General features: G+C 37.3%; 1 protein-coding gene and 1 non-coding gene across 11 annotated transcripts in view; both read left to right on the forward strand.

Moving 5' to 3' along the window:
* BICD1 (BICD cargo adaptor 1) overlaps positions 1-25,891 on the forward strand; it is a 243,955-nt gene that overhangs the window by 183,256 nt on the left and 34,808 nt on the right. For 4 of the 10 annotated variants that reach the window (XM_043882074.1, XM_043882073.1, XM_043882075.1 and 1 more), the window contains exons 4-7: positions 4,199-4,624; positions 13,997-15,088; positions 19,068-19,219; positions 22,206-22,413. In XM_043882074.1, the coding sequence (XP_043738009.1) occupies positions 4,199-4,624; positions 13,997-15,088; positions 19,068-19,219; positions 22,206-22,413 (1,878 nt within the window). Of the gene's footprint in view, positions 1-4,198; positions 4,625-13,996; positions 15,089-19,067; positions 19,220-22,205; positions 22,524-23,480; positions 23,675-25,891 lie in introns of those variants that run through there. The other 6 variants (XM_043882069.1, XM_043882070.1, XM_043882072.1 and 3 more) reach the window with 4 other exon arrangements.
* On the forward strand, positions 16,628-16,735 carry LOC122680960. Its single transcript, XR_006336868.1, has one exon. It is a non-coding gene; the product is annotated as a U6 spliceosomal RNA (small nuclear RNA).

The raw sequence follows: 25,891 nt of genomic DNA on the forward strand, positions 1-25,891 counted from the left end.
ATATAAAAACAAAATAGTGTGACTATATTCCAATAAAACTTTGCTTACAGAAATAGGCTGTGAGCTAGATTTAGTCCAGAGGACACAGTAATATTTGAAAATGCCTGGTCTAAGACATCAGTCTATCAAGGATTACAGGATAAAATTTCTGCATTGCCAACTAAATTAATATCTGCAAATGTAAGCTATCACATAATCTGAGGCCAGTCAAAAGATTGCTGGAAATACTGGGAAAGTCTGGCAAGCCAGTGTCCTAATTTGTCCAGGGGTAGAAAAGGTAAAGGTCAGGAGGAAGATGACTTTACAGTACATAAGGCCTGGAAGAAACCATGATACAAGGAAACAGACTCTGTTATACTAAGAAAATTTTATGATTTGACTCTTTTAAATGATTCTATCATGGACCTGTGAATTTCCACGGGACACCACTGTCTAAGTGAGTGGTGGTGAGTGCTGACTATCCATCAATATCCATTGTTTCCTTCTTCCAATATATTACCCAATTTTTAACTGGGCACAAGCCTACTGAGAGTGAAGACTACATTCTTCACCTTCTTTGCAACTGGTACTAGCCAATGGGATATGAAGAGAAATGATATGGCCAAGACTCTGAGACAGGTCTTTAAAGAGACAGGAGGGTGTACCCTTATTTTGTCCCACTGCTTGGAACATGATCAAGAAGTCAAGCAACCTTAGATCTTGTAGACTAGTGTAGGAGGCAGTGCAATAAGATGGGAGGAGTCTGATTCTTGGATGGCCTCATTAAACAGAGATTTTATACTGACCCTTGACTGTTCAATGCTGTTCACTCACTAAGTCGTGTCTGACTCTTTGCACCTCTATGGACTGTAGTACACCAGGCTTCCCTGTCCATCACTATCTCCCAGAGTTTCCTCAAACTCATATTCATTGAGTTGGTGATGCCATCCAACCATCTCATCCTCTGTTGCCCCATTCCCCTCTTGGCCTCAATGTTTCCCAGCATCAGAGTCTTTTCCAGTGAGTCGACTGTTCGCATCAGGTGGCCAAAGTATTGGAGCTTCAGCATCAGTCCTTCCAATGAATATTCAAGGTTGATTTCTTTAAGATTGACTGGTTTGATCTCTTTGCAGTCCAAGGGACTCTCAGGAGTCTTCTCTAGCACCACAGTTCAAAAACATCAGTTCTTCTGTGCTCAGCCTTCTTTATAATCCAGCTCTCACATCCATACATGACTACTGGAGAAACCATAGCTTTGACTATACCTTTGTTGGACCTTTGTCAGCAATATAATGTCTCTGTTTTTAATACACTGTCCAGGTTTGTCATAGCTTTTCTTCAAAGGAGCAGCGTCTTTTTAATTTCACGGCTTCGGTCACTGTCCTCAGTGATTTTGGAGCCCAAGAAAATAAAATCTGTCACTGTGTCCATTTTTTCCCCTTTTATTTGCCATGAAGTAATAGAACCAGATGCCATGATCTTAGTTTTTTGAATGCTAAAACTTGACAGTTTACCTCCGTACTCTTACACGTGAGAGAAACAAATTTCTATCTCAAATAAGTCACTCTTATTGAGTTCTCTCTTACATCAGCCAAACCTACACCCTAATTAAATCTGTATCAAGACTCTTATCCTAAAGTTTGCAAGACAAGCCACTGAATTGAGATTATGTGAAGAAGGGGTAGGGGCATGGAAAGGAATACAAATATATGAAAATGATCATTATCTATGATCTCTATCCTTTAGTGGTTTTTTGTTTTTTTATTTGTTTTAAGATGTATTTATTTATTTTATTTGTGCTGGGTCATCGTTGCTGTGCACAGGTTTTCTCTGGTTCTGACAAAGGGGTACTACTCTTTGTTGCAGTTCCTGGGCTTCTCGTTGCCATGGTTTCTCTTGTTGCAGAGCACTGGCTCTAGGCATGTGGCTTCAGTAATGGCAGCGCATGGGCTCAGTAGTTGTGACACATGAGCTTAGATGCTCTGGGACCTGCAGGAATCTTCACAGACCAGGGATCAAACCTGTGACCCCTGCATTGGCAAGCAGATTCTCAACCACTAGACCACCAGGGAAGCCTTGTCCTTTGGTTTTTAAAATCCTTTACAAAACAAAAGTTTAAGGTAATATAAATATTAAAATATATTTAAAGGTAAACACAGTTCATATTACTATCTAAAATCATAACTGACATTGTCATATTTTTTTATTTTATTTTTTCATTCACAATAGTTTATTCAGCAAATATTTATCAAGAGCAGAATTTTATTGAGATGCAAGAAGGGATATTAAAGCACTCTGAGGGAGACCTAGGTGCATAAAAAATATTTCCTCCTAGTAGTTGTGGAGATAAAAACACTTATTAAAAGATGGCCTGTGGCAAGAGCCATGGAAAAGGCCCCAAAGAAGGCAGTTGTGTTCAGAATGGGATATCTCTTTCATTTGTGGACCTTCACAACCAAGGAGGTGTTTGAACAGGCTCTTATTTGGTTGTAATTCTAAAGAATATTATATTGATAACAATATATATGTATTTTTTTCTTAAAAATCACCTTTATTCCCACCATTAAAGATCAACTGTTAACATTTTCTTAAATTTCCATTTGACCTCATGTATTGCATGGTTGTAATAATATATTATCCTTTTTCACTGAGTTTTATTTATTTCCTATATCAATACAAACTTTTTTTTTTGTAGGACGTTCTACATCTAATATTTTTTTTAAGCATTTCATGTTTTTTTTTTATAAATTTATTCATTTTAATTGGAGGCTAATTACTTTACAATATTGTAGTGGTCTTGCCATACATTGCCGTGAATCAGCCATGGGTGTACATGTGTTTCCCATCCTGAACCTCCCTCCCCCAAACTTATTGTTGACATCATTTTTGATAACTAAGATTATATCTTGTTCTTAAGAAATTATTTAAGGAATTATGGCTATGCTTTTTTTTTAAAAGTCATCTTTTAGAGATAGATCCTTAAGTATGTGATATCTTGGAGTTAATAAATCCAACTAGGAGAGTGAATGAAAATGTAAATGAAAGAAATAGCCAGGAGTTGATGATTGTTGAAACTGAGTGGTGGGTTTCCTGGGAGTCATTGAACTCTTCTCACTACTTGAGTATTTTTACATTACCCACAATAAAAATTTTTTTTTAAAAAGTGTCATTGTGTGATTATAAAAGTGTGTGGTGGATTTAGATTGTTCTCAATTCTTTACTCTCTCCCACTGCCATAAGCTGGCAGTGCCTTAAAAGTAGCAGAGTAAATTCGTCGGCTCCATTGACATTGGAATATTAGCAGACATAATGGAACACAGATTTCAGACATCCTACCTCGGTTTGACTTATCCCCTTATTTTCCTGTATCACAACGAGAAAACCATGCCCCAGGAAGCGTGACCCTGCAAGTCTGGTCCTAAAACAAGACATGTACAGCAGACTTGAACACAATCTGAAGCCTGACGCCAAGTCTGTCCAGCTGGCATCCTGAAGCAGAGCTGCCAGGGCTGGCACACAATCACCTAGTTATGGGGGGATCTTTCTTGCAGCTTTGCTTGTGTGAGAGATCTTCTGCCAGTCTCCAGTTGGTTTTCTGTGAGAATTGTTCCACATGCAGATGTATTTTTGATGTGTTATGGGGAGGAGGTGAGATCCATGTCCTCCTGCTCTACTATCTTGATCCACTTCCACTTTTGTTTTGGAGTAATTGGCACTGTTATTCCAGATTCTTTCCTTAAACATGTGAAGTACTTCTTGCTTTCTCATCTTACTCTCATACATATTTTATCGAGATTATATTCATACTGTGATCTTTTAACTTAGCCCTGAGTATAAAAATGTCCTTATTATTAATAATTTAAAACAAAGTAATAGTGATGATAAAAGTCTTTTCTTGGATTGTGAGTATTCTGATATACTACTACAAAACATGTTATTGATTTATTAGGCAAATAGTGTCCCCTTTTGATCATTGGAACCTATAAAAGAAATTCTAAGAGAGGTACCTTTTTCATTTCTGCTAGGAACTGAATTTATATATATGGAAATCTAAAGAAACCATTCTGTGTTACCTTAAATGTGTATATATCATGTGCTTTTTAGATTTATTTTGTAGACTTTTAATTTTTTAAATGTTAGGTCCACTAGAGTGTTTAATGGCAGTTTTGTAAGACCCAAATTTTAGTTTTATGAATCTTCTTTATCCTATCTGATTCAGGTTGAATATGAAGGCTTAAAGCATGAGATTAAGCGATTTGAGGAGGAGACGGTGCTGCTAAACAGCCAACTGGAAGATGCCATCCGGTTGAAAGAGATCGCTGAGCACCAACTGGAAGAAGCCCTTGAGACCTTAAAAAATGAAAGGGAGCAAAAGAACAGCCTGCGGAAGGAGCTGTCCCAATATATCACCCTCAATGATAACCATATCAGCATCTCAGTGGATGGGCTCAAGTTTGCTGAGGATGGGAGTGAACCCAACAATGATGACAAAATGAACGGACATATCCACGGGCCCCTTGTGAAACTGAATGGAGACTATCGGACTCCCACTTTAAGGAAAGGAGAGTCTCTCCACCCTGTTTCTGACTTGTTCAGTGAGCTGAACATTTCAGAAATACAGAAATTGAAGCAGCAACTTATGCAGGTAAGAACTTTGTTTAGGCTTGTTTAGTGACTTTTCTGTAAGTTATGTGTAGCATGGTGTTGGATTTCTTATTGTCATGTTTCACTTCCAGATTACTTTTTAAAATATTCTTTAATTAGCCACTTTGAAAGTACAATATTTTAGAAAGATACAAAAGTGGTGTTAAGAGAATCTCTCATTTACATTGTTTTATGAAATTTATCCCTTAGATAAATTAGATGGCAATTGAGTGTGAAGGGAGAATGATGGCATCTTGATGAATTTCTCACACACAAAAATTCAAAAGCTTTATACAGGAGAAATGATAGGAAATGAAGTTTCCCATCACAAGCAACTCTATGTATATATTCAAGATTAATGGTTATACTTCACAACAGTATTTTAAGCTCTAAAAGGCAAGAAGGATTTTCTTTATACAAACTAGCTAGGATATTGTATGATTAAAAATACGGAAGAGGTGTAAATCTGAAACCAAAGCATTCTTACTCGTATATGAGCTAAGCCTTAAAATTGTAACATCTTCAAATCAAACAACTTGGGGACAGTCCCAGTCTTTAAGCTTATGTCACTATGAAATGGCTTTCTGTTAATAGTGTAGAGTCTTGCCTCCCGACCATACCTTAATCCTGTGATAATGGAAATGCTGTCTGAGGAACAGCATCACCAACAGCCACCATCTCGTGAGGGCTTCTGAGGAGACAATTGTTGGGCTCTTCACAGGTCTATTGAGCCAGGAATCTAATTCAACAAGCTTGTCAGGTGATTCAGTTCAGTTCAGTTCAGTCACTCAGTCATGTCTGACTCTTTGTGACCCCATAGACCGCAGCACGCCAGGCATCCCTGTCCATCACCAACTCCGGGAGTTTACTCAAACTCATGTCCATTGAGTCGGTGATGCCATCCCACCATCTCATCCTCTGTCGTCCCCTTCTCCTCCCGCCTTCGATATTTCCCAGCATCAGGGTCTTTTCAAATGACTCAGCTCTTCACATCAGGTGGCCAAAGTATTGGAGTGCTAGCTTCAGCATCAGTCTTTCCAGTGAATATTTGGAATTGATTTCTTTTAGGATTGACTGGTTGGATCTCCTTGCAGTCCAAGAGACTCTCAAGAATCTTCTCTAACACCACAGTTCAAAAGCATCAATTCTTTGGCACTCAGCATTCTTTATAGTCCAACTCTCACGTCCATACATGACTACTGGAAAAACCATAGCCTTGACTAGATGGACCTTTGTTGGCAAAGTAATGTCTCTGCTTTTTAATATGCTGTCTAGGTTGGTCATAACTTTCCTTCCAAGGAGTAAGCATCTTTTAATTTCATGGCTGCAGTCACCATCTGCAGTGATTTTGGAGCCCAAAAAAATAAAGTCTGCCACTGTTTCCCCATCTATTTGCCATGAAGTGATGGGACCAGATGCCATGATCTTAGTTTTCTGAATGTTGAGCTTTAAGCCAACTTTTTCACTTTCCTCTTCTACTTTCATCAAGAGGCTCTTTAGTTCTTCTTCACTTTCTGCCATAAGTGTAGTATCATCTGCATATCTGAGGTTATTGATATTTCTCCTGGCAATCTTGATTCCAGCTTGTGCTTCATTCAGCCCAGCGTTTCTCATGCTGTACTCTGCATGTAAGTTAAATAAGCAGGGTGAAAATATACAGCCTTGACATACTCCTTTTCCTATTTGGAACCAGTCTATTGTTCCATGTCCAGTTCTAACTGTTGCTTCCTGACCTGCATACAGGTTTCTCAAGAGGCAGGTCAGGTGGTCTGGTATTACCATCTCTTTCAGAATTTTCCACAGTTTATTGTGATCTACACAGTCAAAGGCTTTGGCATAGTCAATAAAGCAGAAATAGATGTTTTTGTGGAACTCTCTTGCTTTTTTGATGATCAGGTTATTCTTCAGTCTGTTTTCCTGCCAAGGTTCTTCGCATGAAGCTGATATTTAGTGGCCTGAAGACTCTGGCAATCACTTATTTTTATAGCAAACAGGGCTTATAATTTTCTGCATCTACAGAAATGATTACTGAAAATGTAGTTAGCAGAAATAAATGAGACTAGAGAACCAATGAAATTAATATAATAGACTTATTTTTAATACTATATCAGGAGTTAACATATCCTTTTACTTTTAACTTTACCTGCCCAGTGCTTTTAGCTGCTGAAAGGTAATTAGTGAGAATTTGTTTTCTCAGTGTTCAATTTCAATCAAGATAAGAAAATATGGACACTGGAAGAAAATTAATTTCTTATAGATTTAGTTGGCTGCAAAGTCCAGTTCTGTGTAGTTAATATTTTTCTATTAGTTTACACTAATATATGCAAGTGAATAGAAAACATTTCCTTGTAAAAAAATTTTCTATGTGATATGTATTTATAGGAATGTACGCCTTCAAACTGAATAGAATTAATGTAAAATTTTTCTGAAACTATCATGTTTGTTGCTTTAGGATGAAAAGTTACTGAGTGGAAGCTTTTGCTTCTTTTTATTTTGGTGACAGTGTGTAAAATTTATGAGGAAGTAGGGGTTTTGTGTATAAAAGAGCTTGACAGTTTTCAACCAGATCACCTATTTGGTTGAAAGCTCAGAGCTGTTCTCAGTTTTATATAATACTAGATATCATCTGAGCTGGGGAATACAAAAGTCCAAAAGAGAAGAGTAGTTTAATAAAAAGAATGATGGAAAACAAGTTCTCAGCAAGAGAGTGGTTCTCAATGGGAACCACCTTGCAGAATTTGTGATGGGGTAGTTCCTCATTGTCTGAGCCTAGCTGATGATTTACAGGAGGTTTAGCATCTCTGCTCCCAACCCATTAAATGCTAGTTACCTCCCCTCATAGATGTGCTAACCAAAAAGTCCCACACATTTCAGATGTCCCAAGGGTCATCCTCTAGTTGAGAGTCATTCTTAGAAGAACAGCATTTTCTCCCATAAAATTGGGACACGTTTTACTTTCCTCAAAGTGTCATGAACTTACAAATTAACATACATAGAGTGCTTAGTACAAGGCCAAACACATGATAAATGCTCAATAATTATGAACTATTATCACTGTTTCAACTCCACAGTGTCTTTAATTTGTTAGGCACTCCATTTATTTAACTATTATTAATATTATTAACTGTTACTATTGGGTGATTAGCTCAAGGATTGTAATCCCACATGGGAGTAATGTGGTCACTGGTAGGAATACAGAAAGGTGACAGTTAAAACTCAAAGTATGAGACAGTCTGCAAAATGATATTCTTTCAGCAAAAATTTAGAGTGAGAAAAACTTAACTTTGTAAACTATTCTTTAATATATGAGAAAACTTTGTACCTTTGAATCTTTCATGAGCACTTAATTGATGTGACAATTTGTTAAGCTGTAGAGGGACATTCATAGGGCCTTTTATTCCCAAAGTATGCTTCTAATTTAGTTACAAAAACCAGGCTTAACACAGGAATGAATTTGAAGCTTCCAGTCTCACACTAGGAACAGTAACTTCTAATTTTGTTGTAAGTAAAGTGAACACCTATTTTTCTTGTAATCAACATTTTTTGTAAGAACCTATCTCATTTGAACTGTTGAACACAAGTATAGCGGAACGTATCCTCTCGTGCATAATTTCTTTATAATCTGAGATTTTCCTTAGCTGTGTGTCTCTTTGTGTTTAATTCCTGTAAATTATATAAACATTACAGTAGACATTGCCTAGAAGTTATTACAGTTGGCTCTGATGTGCATGAAAATAAAATGGTAATTCTAAGAAACACCACATAGATGCTGTTGACTTTAAAAATATTCATAATGTACAAGTTGAGAAGTGACGGGAAGTAAAATTCGCTCAGTCATGTCTGACTCTGTGACCCTAGGGACTATACAGTCCATGGAATTCTCCAGGCCAGAATACTGGAGTGGGTAGCCTTTCCCTTCTCCAGGGGATCTTCCCAATCCAAGAATCAAACCCAGGTCTCCCTCATTACAGGTGGATTCTTTACCAAGTGAGCCCCTCAAAAGTTGAGTTATGTTTTATACAGTGGCAATTTTTAGGACTTCAAGCCTGGGAGGCATCATTAAAGGTAACCCTGAAAGAAATTCTCTGAGGAGGCAAGGGGAGGAGCCAGGTTATACAGAAGTTTTGCAACAAAGGGCAAATGGTCTGAATGTCAAAAGATTATTGTTGATTAAAGGAAAACCAGATATCTAAGGAATTTAGTGCTTTTCCATGTAAGGAAAGATGCAAGAGTCTGGGCTCACTGAAATCATTCCTTTGATATGCACCTCAGCTGTCTGGGGCCAGTATCCTCTGTTTTCACATCCTGACTTTTCTCAGGGTTCACTGTTGGAAGTGGCTGCAGTCTGATGGCTGCTAGATAGCAGGTATTCTTTCCTTCCTGAGTTCCTTCAGGGCTCACCAGTTCATCTGCAGTTGTGGGTGCAATTGCTGATGGCTGTGACATCTTTTGTTTCCTGATATGGCAGGAAATATTCCATTTCTCAGCCCCTTGTAACACATACTGTGTCAGTATCACTGTTTTGGACCTACAGAGGAGGCAATAAAATGCACTTTCACTGTGGCCATCTGAAACACTTGGGGCCAGATGTGTTTTGAAATTAAATATTCTGACTATAGAAAGTGTAGGGATGGAAAAAATTTTCCCCTCTACCCTTCTAGGTTCTTTGGCTGGTCTAATAATTAAAGTGAAGACAGATTCACAAGTGAAAAACAAATTTAATTTCATTTGTAGAAGGGCAGAGACAGGGATGTAACACACTCTACCAGGGAATATGCAGCTTTTAAGATTTTCTTAGGGTTAAAGAAACCTTTTGAAAACAGCAGGCCTGAGTCAAAGCCTATCATCTTTTTCTTAACTTATAAGATTCCATCTGTGCATATATATTGTTTTCCCATCTAAGAGTATTTACTTAACTTCTTTCTGAAAAGAAAAATAAAACAAACCTATGTTTCAGCCATGGCTATCAGGAATGTTGGGTGAACTGCTTCACTTCTCTGAGGTGCGTTTACAAAGGGGAAGGTAATAAACTAGCCCCCACCATTAGTCTCTATGATACCTTGTTTGGAAATGGCGGGGGGTGGGGGGGGGGGAGATCCCCTTTATATTTATAATTACCGTTTCCCAGCAGATGGAGATGGCAGTATTGTCTTGAGGAAGTGGACCTTTTTTTTTTTTTCAAGGTGTCATACTGCCATCTGCTGGGAAACGGTAATAATAAATACAAAAACCTATGCTGACTACGATTTAAATAGTGACTCCCAGAGCTGGATCACCATCAAAACTCAATTATTTCAAATAGAATATAATAATAATTCCCAGTGACAAGTTGCTTAACTCATTTTATTAGAATGAAAATAAGCCTGGGAACACTAAATAATATAATCTATTGAAGGAGTCTCTATGCTTGTGCTGAAATTTCTACCTTTGATAAATAACCTCTGTTCACTGTGAACTTCTGTTCATGCAGCCTGGCGTGCTGCAGTCCATGGGGTCGCAAAGAGTCGGACACGACTGAGCAACTGAACTGAACTCAACTCAACTTCATATCATACAGAGTCAGACTAAACAGGAGAAACTCTCTGGATTGTTTTCTTCAATATCATTCTAGCTATGTAATTTCACAAGTGATGTGAGAAAACAGTAATATTTCTGTAAAACTGAAATAAATAAGATTTGTTGTTTCCTTATGGATGTGGAAGAAATGATGATTCATATTGTGTTCAGATACAGTTTGTTAAAGGCAATTTTAATTTTTCCTACAGTGATGGAAATTTTATGTATGTCTCCAAAGAGTTCAAAGCAATTTATGTATGTTTGCTTTATTGGTGGGTGTTTATAACAACTAAGAGGTAATGTGGTGTTATCCCCATTTTACAGACAGGGAAACTGAGGCACAAATATGTTATGTCATTTGCTCAAAGTCAAAAGCCTTAGAAGTGGAGTTGCTACACAGAAAGAGAGTCAAACCAATGAAATATCTGTGTTTAACAAAGACTCACAGAATATTTATGAGGTGAAATTAATTAAGACAAGATTGGTCAGTTCCTGGTTTTTAAAACATAATGTGACAAATACAGTTTCCTAGGACAAAGTTGACAGCTTCAGTTGTCAAACTATTATAAACTTTACAGTTAAAGATTACCTTTAATAAGCTTTAGGCAAACATATTTCTCAGAAGTCTTACTTTTTTTTAAACCATCCACCAGTAAGCATAATAAAAGCATCCATGATCGAATAACAAGGGATGAGTCTATATAGTTTTTTTTAAAAACTGCTTTATGGTGATTATTCACACAATCCACCCATTTAAAGAGTATAATTCAATGTTTTTTAGTAAATCACACAGTTGTGCAGTCATCACCACAGTCAGTTCATTACACCGAAAAGAACCCCACTTGGTCATGTTTTTTAGCCCTTTTTTATATGTTGGTGGATTCAGTTTGCAAGTATTTTGTTCAAGATTTTTGTGTCTGTATTCGTAAGAGACACTGGCCTGGGGTTTTCTTTTCTTAGTCTGGTTTCGGTATCAGAGTAATATTGGCTCTTAGAATGACTTGAAACAGTCCTTCCCCCTAGCCCTTTTTTTTTTGAGTCTTTGTCCAGCTTTCTAACTTGCATACATGTGTGTGTGAGAGAGAGAGACAGAAAGAGATAGGAAGAGATTCCGTCTCATCACACTGTCTAAAAGATATTGCCTTCTTTCCCAACTACTAGATTCCCTGTCCTCATGTTTCTTGGTTCTAGGCTGATCTTTTTTCATAGCTCTCATGTCCTTGTTTCTTAGGGCACAGATTTGCCAGGGTTGCTTCACTTCATGCATAGAAGAATAAATTATTTATTTCTGAGTTCTGTTTTGCATACTCATACTATTTATCTGCTAAGTCACTTCAGTCATGTCCAACTCTTTGTGACCCTATGGACCATAGCTCGCCAGGCTCCTCAGGAATGGGATTCTCCAGGCAAGAATACTGGAATGGGTTGCTATGACCTCCTCCAGGGGATCGTCCCAATCCAGGGATCGAACCCAAGTCTCTTATGTCTTCTGCATTGACAGGCAGGTTCTTTACCACTGACACCACCTGGGAAGCCCTTACTGTGTATCCCATTACAAAAATCACACCAGTCATTCAGGTGTCAAATTGAGAGTCAGATGGCCAGGATAAAGACTTTATGGAAATTAATAACTCATAGAACAGCTTTTATTTCTTTTCCTGTGAAAGTCCTAATATTAATGAGCAAATTCTGCTATCTGTTCTTTTGTTCCTTCACAAAAGAATTTATCAGTACTTGATACATGTTAATGTGTTTATTTAAAAGTAAACACTCAGTGAAATTAAAAATAATTTCTATGGGATGGTACTTCCCTGGTGGTCCAGTGGTTAGGGCTCTGTGCTTCCACTGCAGGGTACACAGGTTCAGTCCCTGGTCAGGGAACTAAGGTCCTGCATGCCGTGTGGCCAACAAATTACTCATTCAGGTTTTCTGGCAAAACAATCAGCCCTACTACACAAAATAAAATCTTCAGTTTCAGATAGACTCTCTCTACAATAGAGATTGTAGAAAGAGAAATAAAGCAAATGTTCTTAGTCACTGTAGATTATATTTTATTTATATATAATCATAGAAGACTATAATTAACTCAGCAAGTCTCTCTTGAATAAGTTCTTCACAAATGGAGATTAAAATATACAGTTAAAATGAATATTAATTTTAAACTTTAAAGTGCTTTGCATTTAATAATTTGAAACACAATGTATTTTGAATAGTTTAAACTCTGCTCTCTGAAGTTCAAATACAATTTAGTACATCAAGCCTCAATAGTACTTCAAGCCTCAATAGCTGAGTGAAAATGTAATGCCAGAGTTATACAAAATTATCCACAATTTAGTTATCTTTTTTTTGGAGGAGGGCAGAGCAATATTAATTGTCCAGAAAAAATATACACACACACATATATATGTGTGTGTATGTGTCTATAAAATTTGTATATCATTCCCTATTCAAAAGATTCCACCAGAAATATATTGAGTGTGGAAATTAGTACTGTATGTGGAGCATATATATATGACAGAGACAGTGTTCTGTTAGATGTTTTCTGGAGGTGCTATTATGAAGAAACTGATAGATTTATACTTGAGACTTAGAAAATATTTACATTAAATGAAAATTAGCAAAGTCCCGGGTTGGAAACTCTCCTAAAGGCATTATCTCAATCATCATAACACTTCTGCCTCTAAAACAAACCTGAGACATATTCAGTACATTTTGTTTTGGTCCAGTTTTTAGTTTATCCAAAAGCTTTTCCTATTAAAGAGCTTTCTGAAATCAGCTTTTCATATTGTATACTAATCAGATAATGACTTAGACTGTTCAGGAAAAATTCACTAAGTTTTCAAGAGAAAGAAAAAAAAAATTCCTGAAACAATCCATTTCATTGAGATTGTGTACAATACCAACATAGACTATTTAGGAGATTTTCCGTCTCTTTTATCATGAAAAATTCAAATGTCTTGACTTTTCATCAAATACCATATGGATTTTCACTTGAAATTATTGCTTAGTAGCCTGACGAAATCAGTTCATCTTCAGCTATATACAGATACAATCTGTTGTATCTAATGAAACCCAGCTAAGAGGATTTCTATTCAAATATATCGTAACTCTGAGATGAGTTATTTTTGCATATACAAATACAAATTTGTAAACTAAATGTGTTTGTCATGTAGCACCATTTAGGTATGGGAACTGGACTACAATTACCCAAATGTTAACAAGATCTAACGTTATTGTTGTGGTTTTTTAGTCACCAAGTGGTGTCCAATTCTTTGTGACACCATGGACTGTGGCCCACCAGGCTCATCTGTCCATAGGATTTCCCAGACAAGAATACTGGAATGGATTGCCATTTCCTTCTCCAGGAGATCTTCCTGACCTAGGAATAGAATCTGTATCTCCTACATTGGCCGGTGGATTCTTTACCACTGAGTCATCAGGGAAGCCCAGCATTATAATACCTTGATCTTTAAGTTCACTGTCTTACTGAATCACCCACATGTCCCTAGGAGACAAGGGTTGTTATGCTCATTTTATAGATTATTAAACTGAAGCTTATCCAGATTTACTTGTGTATAAGGCATAAGAATTTGGATAGGTAAATATACAGAGCATAATTCTTTTGGAATGATGTACCTTTTGATTGATTGACCTACCAGAACTGAAATAAGAAAACACACGCCAATTCAATTTGTAGTAATGGGAATATTATCTCTTCTGCATTTTTTAAAATGTATATATGTCCAAATGTGAATGGGTCAAGTTTGTCACTGGCACTGCCTTGAAGTCATTCAAAGACTTTCTTTTACCCTTGCAGGTAGAACGGGAAAAGGCCATTCTTCTGGCCAATCTCCAGGAGTCACAGACACAGCTGGAGCACACCAAGGGAGCACTGACGGAGCAGCACGAACGGGTGCACCGGCTCACGGAGCACGTTAACGCCATGAGGGGCCTACAGACCAGCAAGGAGCTCCAGGAGCTAGATGGGGAAAAGGGCCGGGACGCCGGGGAGGAGGCCCATGACTATGAGGTGGACATCAATGGCTTAGAGATCCTTGAATGCAAATACAGGGTGGCAGTAACTGAGGTGATCGATTTGAAAGCTGAAATTAAGGCCTTAAAGGAGAAATATAATAAATCTATAGAAAACTATACTGAAGAGAAGGCCAAGTATGAGAGTAAGATCCAAATGTATGACGAGCAGGTTACAAGCCTTGAGAAGACCACCAAGGAGAGTGGAGAGAAGATGGCCCACATGGAGAATGAGTTGCAAAAGATGACCAGCATAGCCAATGAAAATCACAACACCCTTAATACAGCCCAGGATGAATTGGTGACATTTAGTGAGGAGCTTGCTCAGCTTTACCATCACGTATGTCTGTGTAATAATGAAACCCCTAACAGGGTCATGCTGGACTACTACAGGCAAAGTAGAGTCACCCGTAGCGGCAGCCTGAAAGGCCCCGATGATCCCAGGGGACTTTTGTCTCCACGGTTGGTCAGGCGGGGTGTGTCATCCCCGGTAGAAACAAGGACCTCACCTGAACCAGTTTCAAAAGAAAACACAGAGGCCAGCAAAGAAACAAGTCCAACTAAGACCCCCACCATCTCTCCTGTTATTACTGCCCCACCATCATCTCCAGTATTAGATACAAGTGACATTCGCAAAGAGCCAATGAATATCTACAACCTTAATGCCATAATCCGGGACCAAATCAAACATCTGCAGAAAGCTGTGGACCGGTCCTTGCAACTGTCTCGTCAAAGAGCTGCAGCACGGGAGCTGGCCCCCATGATCGATAAAGACAAGGAAGCCCTAATGGAAGAAATCCTCAAGCTCAAGTCCCTACTGAGCACCAAACGGGAGCAGATCGCCACATTGAGGGCGGTGCTGAAAGCCAACAAACAGGTGATCTCATTCTACTGATGAGCTACACTAGCCAACACTTTCGTTTATGCCTAAATGTTTTTAGTGTCCACTACCATCAGGATGGGAGAAGGAAATGGCAACCCACTCCAATATTCTTGCCTGGAGAATTCCATGGACAGAAGGGCCTGGAGGGCTACAGTCCATGGGGTCACAGAGAGTCGGACATGACTAAGTGACTAACACTACTACTACTACCATCAGGATGAGAGTTCAGATTCCTGGTCAGCAAAGAAATAAAATGAACTGTGACCAGAGCCAGATCAGAACACAACAGTTTCCTTGAAGTGTGTGAATGGATGAGACAGGAGAGTAGCTATGCCTTACTAAGGTAGAAGTGAGGAATTTAAAACACAACAGAGAAAATCCAGTTGCATATGTAGAAAGGCAGTCCAGGTGGCACTTACCTGGAGCCCAGCAATCATTGAGTGTGGAAAAGGGATGCAGAGTAGGCTGGCAAGGCACCCTGACAGGTAGTTGGAGCAGAGAAAGAGAAAATAAATTATGCACTAACTCTGTCGGTGACCACCTATCTGAAATTTAGGTCCACTTGGGATGTTAATTCACCTGAGTCATAGCTTAAACAGTAGAAAAAATTTCCTAACCATAGATCTTGTCCTTAGGGCATAAGTAGGAATGCTACCACCACATGATTCTACCAACTCCTAGATCTCTTTGATGTCTGTATTTGTGTTTTACCCTCAAACTTTACCTGAGTGACAGTGCTGTGAAATACAGGTGGGAAGATATTTTTAACCTCTGTCTAGTTTCTCTGGAAAGTGAGACTTGACAGATACCTTTGAAAAGGATGGTGAATAAAGAATATCAATAAAGAGAAGCAACAAAGCATCCAATACCTTCTTGCAAATGTAAGCAATACTAGTGTTGGAAAGTGAAAGTTAATTTCAGATTCAGACGTCCTTTTCCTTTTACATTTAAATGGGTATCTACAGTGCAGCTTTCTACCCTCTTTATCTTCAGTTACTGTAAACCTGTTGGTATAATTCAGAGTTCTATAATACAAGTGTTGAAATGTTTTAACTGACATAGATGTATAGGTAAGCATGGTCGATCAACCAAAAGAATTTTGTCAATAAGCATTCACTAATTGCATATTTCATGGCAGTTAGTAAGTAGGGATGAAAAAATAAGTGACTAGTGATCTAGTAGAATTTCAATATATGCCTGTAACTGTTTACAAGATAGGACCAATTATCAAGCACTTTAGAGTGGTGTAAACAGTGCTATAGGAATTAAGAGCAGGACAAAGCATTTCTGGGTGAATTTTAATTTTCACAGTGGTTTGTGGTACTGTCTGCATTACATTAGTGTCACATCCCATATGGTCTCAGTAAATTAAATGTAAACACATTTCTAGCCATGCCTTTAGTTTACATTTTAATGATGTTAGGGCTATTGCTGTGATGCTGTGTGCCATGAATGGCTCAGGTATCTACAGAGGACATCCACTATATTTAGACATTGTAGAATGTTTATGTTAAGGCTAAGCTGAGAATTCTGGTGCTCGCTTCGGCAGCACATATACTAAAAATTGGAACGATACAGAGAAGATTAGCATGGCCCCTGCGCAAGGATGACACACAAATTCATGAAGCGTTCCATATTTAAAAAAAAAAAAAGAATTCTGTCATAGAGGAAAAAAGAGAATCCTGTTTTTATTAAAATAGGTGTTCTGCATTCTTTATAACTCTTTTCATATATCTTAGGGTTTTTTGTAAGCACAGTGTCTTCTGATGAAATAAGTAAATGTTTAGAAAGGACCTTCTGTATACTACTATGCTATGATGGATGCCAAAGATTCAAAGAAGGCCGATACATGGTCCCTGCCTTCCAGAAAAGGAGTCACAGACTTATGGGGATGTCAGAGTAGAACAGATAATTACAGTTTGATATTAGATATACTGCAATCCAATTTATGGGAACACTGCAAAGAAAGTAACTAATGAATCCTAGGGTTAGGTATATAAGCCCAGTAAGTGTGATCAATCAAGTCAGCCTGAGCGGGGGAAGCAAAAGCAAGCAAAGCAAGCATATCGAAGAAAAATATTTTTAGGATCTAGATCTCTGTGGCTAGAAACAAGATTTTTTTTAATTTAAAAAATAAACTTCAGGAGAATGTGATAAATGCAGATGTCAGCAAGTCTGCTAATGGGTCTTAGACTTCCTTAATTCCGAAAAAGCTTTGTGCAGTCTTGTGGACAAAAATCTACAAACAATGCTGAGTCCTTTGCGGGTATTTCTCACAAATAATAAATGACTTTGTACTTCTATTTCAGATCTTGCTCTACCATCACTTTCTTCTCTTCTCCTCTTAGTTAACTGACCGTGTAGTTCCACATGCTTACAAACTCGTTACATCTACATTTTCACAACTTCACTATCTGTTCTTAATGATTTTGTGTCTAAATTTTTAAAAAATTTAAACAGCTCCCATTTTCCCCAAGTTGATTTCTGCATTATGGATAACTTTCTGAATCTATAATATTTCTAAAGATTCCACTGAGTTATAGCACTACAGAACATACTGAAGTATTTTATGAGTAACTTCTTTTAATCTAAAGTTAAATTCAATCAAAATTATTGTTATGTTAACAATAAAAATTTTTAAAACAATTAAGTTGTGACTTTGGAATAAAAACATTAACAAACTACATTGCTATCCCAACATTGTTTTAATTTTAAAAAGAATCCATTTATCTCTATAGATGGATTGGCACTTTGTATAAGAAAGTTGAAGCTGTCCACTTGAAGCCTGAAAAGAAATGCCAAAAAACCATGGTAGTCTTTCTGGGAAATCCTGTTACTAGTGGGTTTTTCCATTAGTAATGGGCTTTTTTCATTAGCATTGAATATTTTACACACTCTGAAAAGCTGTAGTTAGCAGTTGGTAAAAATGGTGTGTTTCTAGTTTGCTTCAATATGAATACCATGGAGGCTATGCTTCAAACAGGCAGTCCCTAAATGTACATTGATTTCATGCATTGATTTAGCCAGCATTTTTTGTTTGTTTGTTTTTATTTCCTACTCTGTGTCAGGCTAGTTCTCACTTAGAAACCCTCTTAATTCCAAGAACTTTAAACATGCCCAAATTCAAACAAATGTTTAAGTTCATTCAATATTGTGGTGCTTGCTTGGGTAGCACATCCAATTTTACATATATATATATAAATATATATATAGCTGGAGTAGGAAATGGCAACCCACTCTTGCCTAGAGAATTCCATGGACAGAGGAGCCTGGAGGGCTACAGCCCATGAGATCACAAAGAGTTGGACATGACAGGAAACTGAGTTTGTGCATGCATATATATATACATATATATCTGCTTTTATGAAGATTGTGAAAAAGAACTTAACTATAATTTATTAAAGAAGTTGTATACTAACACATAGGAAAGAATTGATTCTTTGTTAATTCTTTTCCTTAAATATATAATACAGATTTATAGTTTGTCATACTCATGTTATAAATCGCAATGACCTGTGCCTTTTATTCTGTTTCAGATCCACTGCGCACAGATGACACAAGAATATTTGAGTTCTATTGTATTTCATTTGGAAGCTGTGCTTCTTCCCTAACTTCTTGATAAAATCCTTCTTATATAGAGTTTCATTTTGATTCCTTCATATCTGAAAATACCATATTCTCAACAATCTGCATTAAATATTTATTAAACTATTATATATCTTTCCCTTAGTCACTGATAATGACTCTGGTTCACAGCTGGCTTCTAGGGCAATTTATCCATATTATAGACTGATATTTATGTTTTGACATAAAAAATTGCCCTATATCCAAAGTATACATATATGTTTATATGAAATTCAACGTAGACAATTTTACTTTTTATTTGTGAAAGAAATAGACCCAGCATGAAGAAATGTGTATGATAGATTTTCCTGATGTGAAAATTGTAAGCCCTGTCATTTTTCTGCTTTAGACAGCTGAGGTGGCATTAGCTAATCTCAAGAACAAATACGAAAATGAAAAAGCAATGGTGACTGAAACTATGACAAAACTTAGAAATGAACTGAAGGCTTTGAAAGAAGATGCAGCAACCTTCTCATCCCTGAGAGCAATGTTTGCAACAAGGTAACAGTTTTCTCTTGCAAGGTTAGGTGCAGTACATGGGGATAAGGTGTGGTACGTGGCTTCCCTCGTGGTTCAAATGGTAAAGCGTCTGCCTGCAATGTGGGAGACCTGGGTTCGATCCCTGGGTCGGGAAGATCCTCTGGGGAAGGAAATGGCAACCCGCTTCAGTACTCTTGTCTGGAAAATCCCATGGACGGAGGGGCCTTGTATACTACAGTCCATGGGGTCACAAAGAGTCGGACACAACTGAGCGACTTCACTTTCCTTTGTGAGGATAAAACTTTAAAATGATTATGTTCATCTTCCTGCATCATGAGTGTTATTTAATGTGTCATCTAAAAGGGTAAAGTATAAAGAAAATAGATGAGATTCCACTCTGACAAATCTAAAATAAAACCTTTTGTGCTATTTTCCAAAGCCCTCTACTGGACACCCTGGATCAAGCAATTCTTTTACATGAAAGTGTTTTTATTTTATTTTATTATTGTTTGGCCATGCCAAGCAGCTTGCAAGATCTTAGTTCCCCAACCCAGGGTCGCACCCAGGCCCCGTTAGTGGAAACACAGAGTCTTAACCACTGGCCCTCCAGGGAATTCCTATACAAATGTTTTTACATTAATACAATAGATATTTTTTCTAGCGCCTTCTATACCCAAAAGAATTAGACCAAAGAAAACAAAACCTCCAATAAGGGGGAAAAACCCACTTCCTGAAATAGCTAAATATTATATTATCACCATTGACATTTATTTTTGTGTATATAAAAGTTTATCATTAGCAAGTATTTGTATGAAAAGATATCTTCATAATGAAGATTAATATTCATCATATCAGCTAATTACTTAGACTTAATATGTTATTCTTGTTTAGTTGCTAAGTTGTGTCCAAGTCTTTTGTGACCCCATGGACTGTAGCCTGTCAGACTTCTCTGTCTGTGGGATTTCCCAGGCAAGAATACTGGAGTGGGTTGCCATTTCCTTCTCCAGGGAATCTTCCCATCTGAGGGACTGAACCCATGTGTCTGCATTAGCAGACAGGTTCTTTACCACTGAGCCACCAGGGAAGCCTAGACTTAATATACTATGAATTAAATTATGATTTCTATGATGTTATTATATATATTACCAAATTTTTCACACTACCCAACTAATTATTTAGACAAATGTTAGTTACTACCTCCCCCCACCAGTTTTGTCATGAAGCACCACTGTATTTTATTTTCAGACTTGAAATGATTGTTCAAAAAGTACTGATTCAAAAAAAAAAAAGTATTGATTCGGTGGTTTCAAAATCTTGAGATGCTCAATATAGTGCTGCAATTTCCTTTTTGCTATCACAATTCAGTGCCAAAACAAAAATAATTCTATATTTGATATGATGCAAATGGTATAAAACTCACAAAGCATAACTACGGTTATGCTTTATTTGCAGATTCGATAAATTACTTGCATGTAGCTAATATAAATGTAAAAATAAATCCTGGGCCCTGGAATCTGTCCAGCTGCCTTTTTATGTCAGGAGAGAAAAGGCTCAAGTTCATACTTTTTGATTGACTCTTGGAGATGGCAATGAGGAGGCTAAGTGCCTAAGAGACCACAAGGGTGGTCTGAAGGGAACTGACTTCTTGATCTGAGCACAGAAGAGTTTGCATACCTATGGCCTCTACGGGGAGGTAGGGACAGGAGAATGGGTTTCATGCCTCCCTCTTTGAAAAGGAAATCAAAAAAATTTTAAAGGGACATTTAATGTCTCGATCTGGCTTATATAAGAATTATTACCCCAAAATAATGTATTCTAACAGAAATTTGTTTTTTCAGGTTATTAACTGCCTACTCCGTTGTATTTTTTTTAAATATTGTTATCTAACCAAGTAAAATAAATCCAGGGTCCTGAAATCCACATGTTATTTTACTAAGCCCTGATTTTTCTTATAATATTCCTACCGTGCTTCTTGACATTCAGTGTTAAAAAATAATGAGACTCACCTGGAGCTCAAGTTCTTTCACTACAAAGTCTATTTTTTTTTTTAATGCCATAAGTCTTATGTTAATTTCAAAGTTTATACAAAACATTTAGTAACTCCGGAAAGTCATTAACTGTCTTCTGATTTGTGAAGAGTATTCTTAGTGAGTAAATAAACTCAGAAAAAGCTCTGAATAATTGTGTGAATAATTCTTCATTCCAAATGTACATGTGCTCAGGTGTCACTTTTGGTGGAAAAAAGACCACTGAGCTTATCCTTCTGGTGCAGCAGTATCAAACCTGAACAAAGTCAACTATATCTGTATCAAACCCTCTGCAAATCTTGATCTTCTCTGACACCTATTGCTTTATCATTTGGTTGGGAAATCATTGAAAATACTCAGGTTTTTAGTTCAGGCAAATCTGCCATGTTGAAATCAGTAGCGACTATAATCTGAACTCAAAAATATAAATAAAATACATGTTTTCTTTACAAATATTATTATTCTTTTGTATGCTAAAGGCATAGACTATAAAATTATTATAACACATCTACGATGCTGTGTAATTACCTGAGACTTTACTGTTGGTTTTTCTGCATCATGGAGCAGCCCTTACAATAATTCTGTCTCTGGAGTTCAAGATACTGCCTATTAAGAATGTCCCTAGGCCTTCCCTGGTAGCCCAATGGTTAACTCTCTGTGCTTCCACTGCAGGTGGTGTGGGTTCAATCCCTGGTTCCCTGGTCAGGGAACTAAGATCCTGCATGCTTCACAGCAAGGCCAAAAGAAAACAAAAAGAATGCCCCCATATGTACTTCATTGTATAGATGAACTATCAGTTATTGAACCTGCTCTGTTTCCAACTTCCTACTGTAATAGATTACTTCTATTCCATTACTTCCATTGTAATGGAATTACTTCCATTACTTCCAAATCCTAGTAAAACTCATTACTTTCAACTGAAGCTCCAAATGTAATTGCACAAAGATTTTCTCCTGACCACTTTTCTGTTGTGGTTCTAGATGTGATGAATATGTCACCCAGTTGGATGAGATGCAGAGACAGTTAGCAGCCGCAGAGGATGAAAAGAAGACTCTAAACACTTTGTTACGAATGGCTATCCAGCAAAAACTCGCCCTGACCCAGCGGCTGGAGGACTTAGAGTTTGACCATGAGCAGTCCCGTCGCAGCAAAGGCAAACTTGGAAAGAGCAAGATCGGCAGCCCTAAAGTAAGTGGGGAGGCATCAGTCACCGTGCCCACCATAGACACTTACCTCCTGCATAGTCAGGGCCCACAGACACCCAACATTCGGGTCAGCAGTGGCACTCAGAGGAAAAGGTATGCATGCAGCGATCTTCATAGTATGGTGCAGTGGCCAGATTTTAGTTAACTGCAAAAATTAATGTGCTCTTATTGTGGAGGATGGAGGAAGGGAAGGAAGAGAAAAACTGGGAGTGGGTATATAAATGGGCCTTGCCAATGTTGGTTTTTCCAAATTAAAACCTTTTGATCATTGTGTTTATTTGTTTCTGTCCCCCACACCCCATCTCTTGGTTAACCATAATATACTTTTCAAGTGTCTGTTAACATTTTTGCTGTTCCTTGTATGCATAAATATGCCTCTCCCTTACCTCCAACCTAAAAATTGGTAGATGAAAAGTGGATATTAAGAATGAAGCTATGCTTTACATGGGTGATAATTTGAATGGTAATGCTGCTATTTACCAGCTTCTCTCTAATGAGGCAAGAATATGAATGTGTTCTCTTAGGGGAACTTTTGTTCATATGCCGAAAACTGATGACCGACTGAAAGGAGATGTCTCTATTTCAGTCAAATAGAATGGAATATGTATAGTGTTTTTCTTAAAAGAAGGTTTTTGTGCTTTTTCTTTTAGTATGTGAATATTGTTTTTAAAAATCATTCGTAAGGTTATTAATGGCTTGATTTTATTACCTTTCTCCAGAGTCCTGGATGTTGAATTACTTACCCTGTATTTTTCAGTTAATAGTGAGATTTTATTTTAGGAGCTTTCAATTAAGAATCAAACAATATAAATATTTTCTGTTTGTGGTTCAAACTGACTAACTATAATAAATCTCTTTTCCAGTATCCAGTACAATTTCCAAATAGGGTTGTATCCTGGTATGGAAACTAAACATTTAGTGAAAATCTTGATTTACTTGTTAAAAAATTAAATGCCAATATAAATAATGTTGTCACTGGTGAGGCTTTGAAAGGTAATTAAAGTAAAACTTTTTTGTTTCCTATATGTATTTTCTTGGATCTCCTGCAAGACAATTTTCACCTTCCCTTTGTGATCAGAGCCGTCCCAGGACTTCAGGGGCTTCCTACCTACAGAATTTATTAAGAGTTCCCCCTGATCCCACCTCCACAGAGTCATTTCTTCTGAAGGGCCCCCCTTCCATGAGTGAATTCATCCAAGGGCACCGGCTCAGCAAGGAAAAAAGGTTAACCGTGGCTCCACCAGGTAAACATTTTTTCCTTGGGTGCATGTGATGCAAATGATGAGTTGAATAGACCAACTCTCCCCTTCCTTCCAGCTACTCACACCCACCCATCCACAGAGTCTAACTTTGATGATGATAAATTTCTACTGTTACAGTAAACACGCCTTTATACTATGCTTCCTGTTTCCTCCTTTACTCAGCCAGACTGTCATTTCTTAGGCGTCTCCAGGGACTTCCCTTTTTAGCAGCCAAGGATGAAAACTGAGAGTTGGAAGGAATGGGATAGGTGAAGGGAAACTAGTGACAGGCACAAGGCAAGACACACAGTCCTATTTGCAGTTTGGTAGCTCCTAGCAACTCTGTCTTGGTCAAATTTTGTCATTTTCTTCTGATCATTTTTAACATAATTTCAGTCAAGGGAACCATCTCTATAAAAAGCTCTTTGGGCTGATCTCCTTTTGCAGTGACTCAGAATGTCTTCTCAATTATAGAAAATATAAAAGTAAAATCCTCTTAGGTTTTGCCCCTCAGGAACATTTAGGTCTTAATATAATGTTCTTATAGTTTGTAAACCCTTATTTATTTGTGCTTATCAGCATGCTCACAACTTACTTTAGCTTCACTGTTTTGCATTTTTCTAATATTTTTTGTTTTTTCTCTGAAAGGCCTCATTTGAAAATATGACTTCTGGCAGATAAACATCATTCTTTTGGGAAATCCCTTACATGTTAACTATAGGTCAGAGGTGGTGCACTTGAATTCTATGAAACAAAATAAGCCCAAAGGCAGCTGTTATTAGGCTATCATAAGGAATGAAAAATTAAAAACTAATTCCAGTTAGTTGTCAACAGTTATAAATTCAAGAGAGTTCACCAGGACAGCTGTATTTCTGGCCTCCCTTGAATGATCCTGGCAGCCTCAAGTCTGCATTCATGCATGTCAACAACCTGCTGGAGCTATGTAATGGCTGCTGCTTTTAAACAGGGCAAACTGCAGTTTACCACTGGTCCCCTCACTGCCAATTACATATACCCAGCCTGCTGTACTTGTTTCTGTTGTCATTTGGCTCCTAATGTAACCTTTGAGTTTGTCACCTTTGCCACACACACAAAATTTTTTTTTAGTTACTTCAATTTTACCTTAATTCCTTTTTGGAAACCTCAGCCTTTGGATCTCTAATACTGTACTTCCCTTATCTGATTCATGAATCAGCCTACTGATTGGGATTAAAAGATATGGTGTGAAAATTTATAGTACAAGTTAGACATTCTAAGAATGTTTGAAGACATAGGTAGTGTGATAAGGAGTTGGAGGAGATTAACAGCCAAATGTTCACCTAAATGTTCACCTAAATGTTCACCTAAAATAAAAAGTCAGATTTTCCTGGAGGTTCCTCCTTTCGTGACTCTTTTGCTCTTGTTTTAGACCCCTTTGGAAGCTACCTTGAAGTATCTGTGAGTCACTATAGTGGTCCTGATTCATCAGAACACCTAAGTTAAATAAAACCCAAAGATCTTATTGTGTTCCAACTGGACCTAGTAGCATTATCTTCTAGAACTTAGAAAAGAAATTCTTTGATTAATAAGTAAATCTATTGTATTTTAATTTTAAAAGTGACATATCAATAATATTAAAATTAATAATAAATATTAATAACAGCTATTTTCATTTTGTATATGACTGTTTGATCCTTGTTTACATTAATATCTTTCTACATCATAGTCATTACATTGCAGAAACCACTAACATATATCTTAAATTTTTCTGTTACTATCTAGTCTTATTTTTATTTTTAAAGGTTGTATCATAAATTTTACTTCAGATATTATCATTGCATTAATCACCACTTCCTCTCTTGTTAACCACTGAGATGGTTTTCCATTATTTGTTATAAGATGCTGTTAGAAATATCATGCATTCAACTTCTCATCTATTCCATTCTTTTCTCAAGAGTGAGATCACTGGGTTAAAAGTATGAACATCTTTATGTTTTTTGCTCTATTTTGATGTTCTGATGTGATGTCCAAAAGGGCATATCAGTGTACTGAAAGTCTTACATTTTCCCCATTTTCACACATTCTGAATCTTTCTGCTACTGCTAGTCAGAATACATGAATGAGAATACTATTATGTGGCCTGAAATTCTTTAGTTTTGAATAATGAGAAAATGCCATAGAGCTTAGAAATGATTGCTATATGCAAGATGAGATATAAATAATGTAGGCCAGAAAAGCATT

Source organism: Cervus elaphus, chromosome 22, assembly GCF_910594005.1.
Source record: "Cervus elaphus chromosome 22, mCerEla1.1, whole genome shotgun sequence".
Classification (NCBI taxonomy): Eukaryota; Metazoa; Chordata; class Mammalia; order Artiodactyla; family Cervidae; genus Cervus; species Cervus elaphus.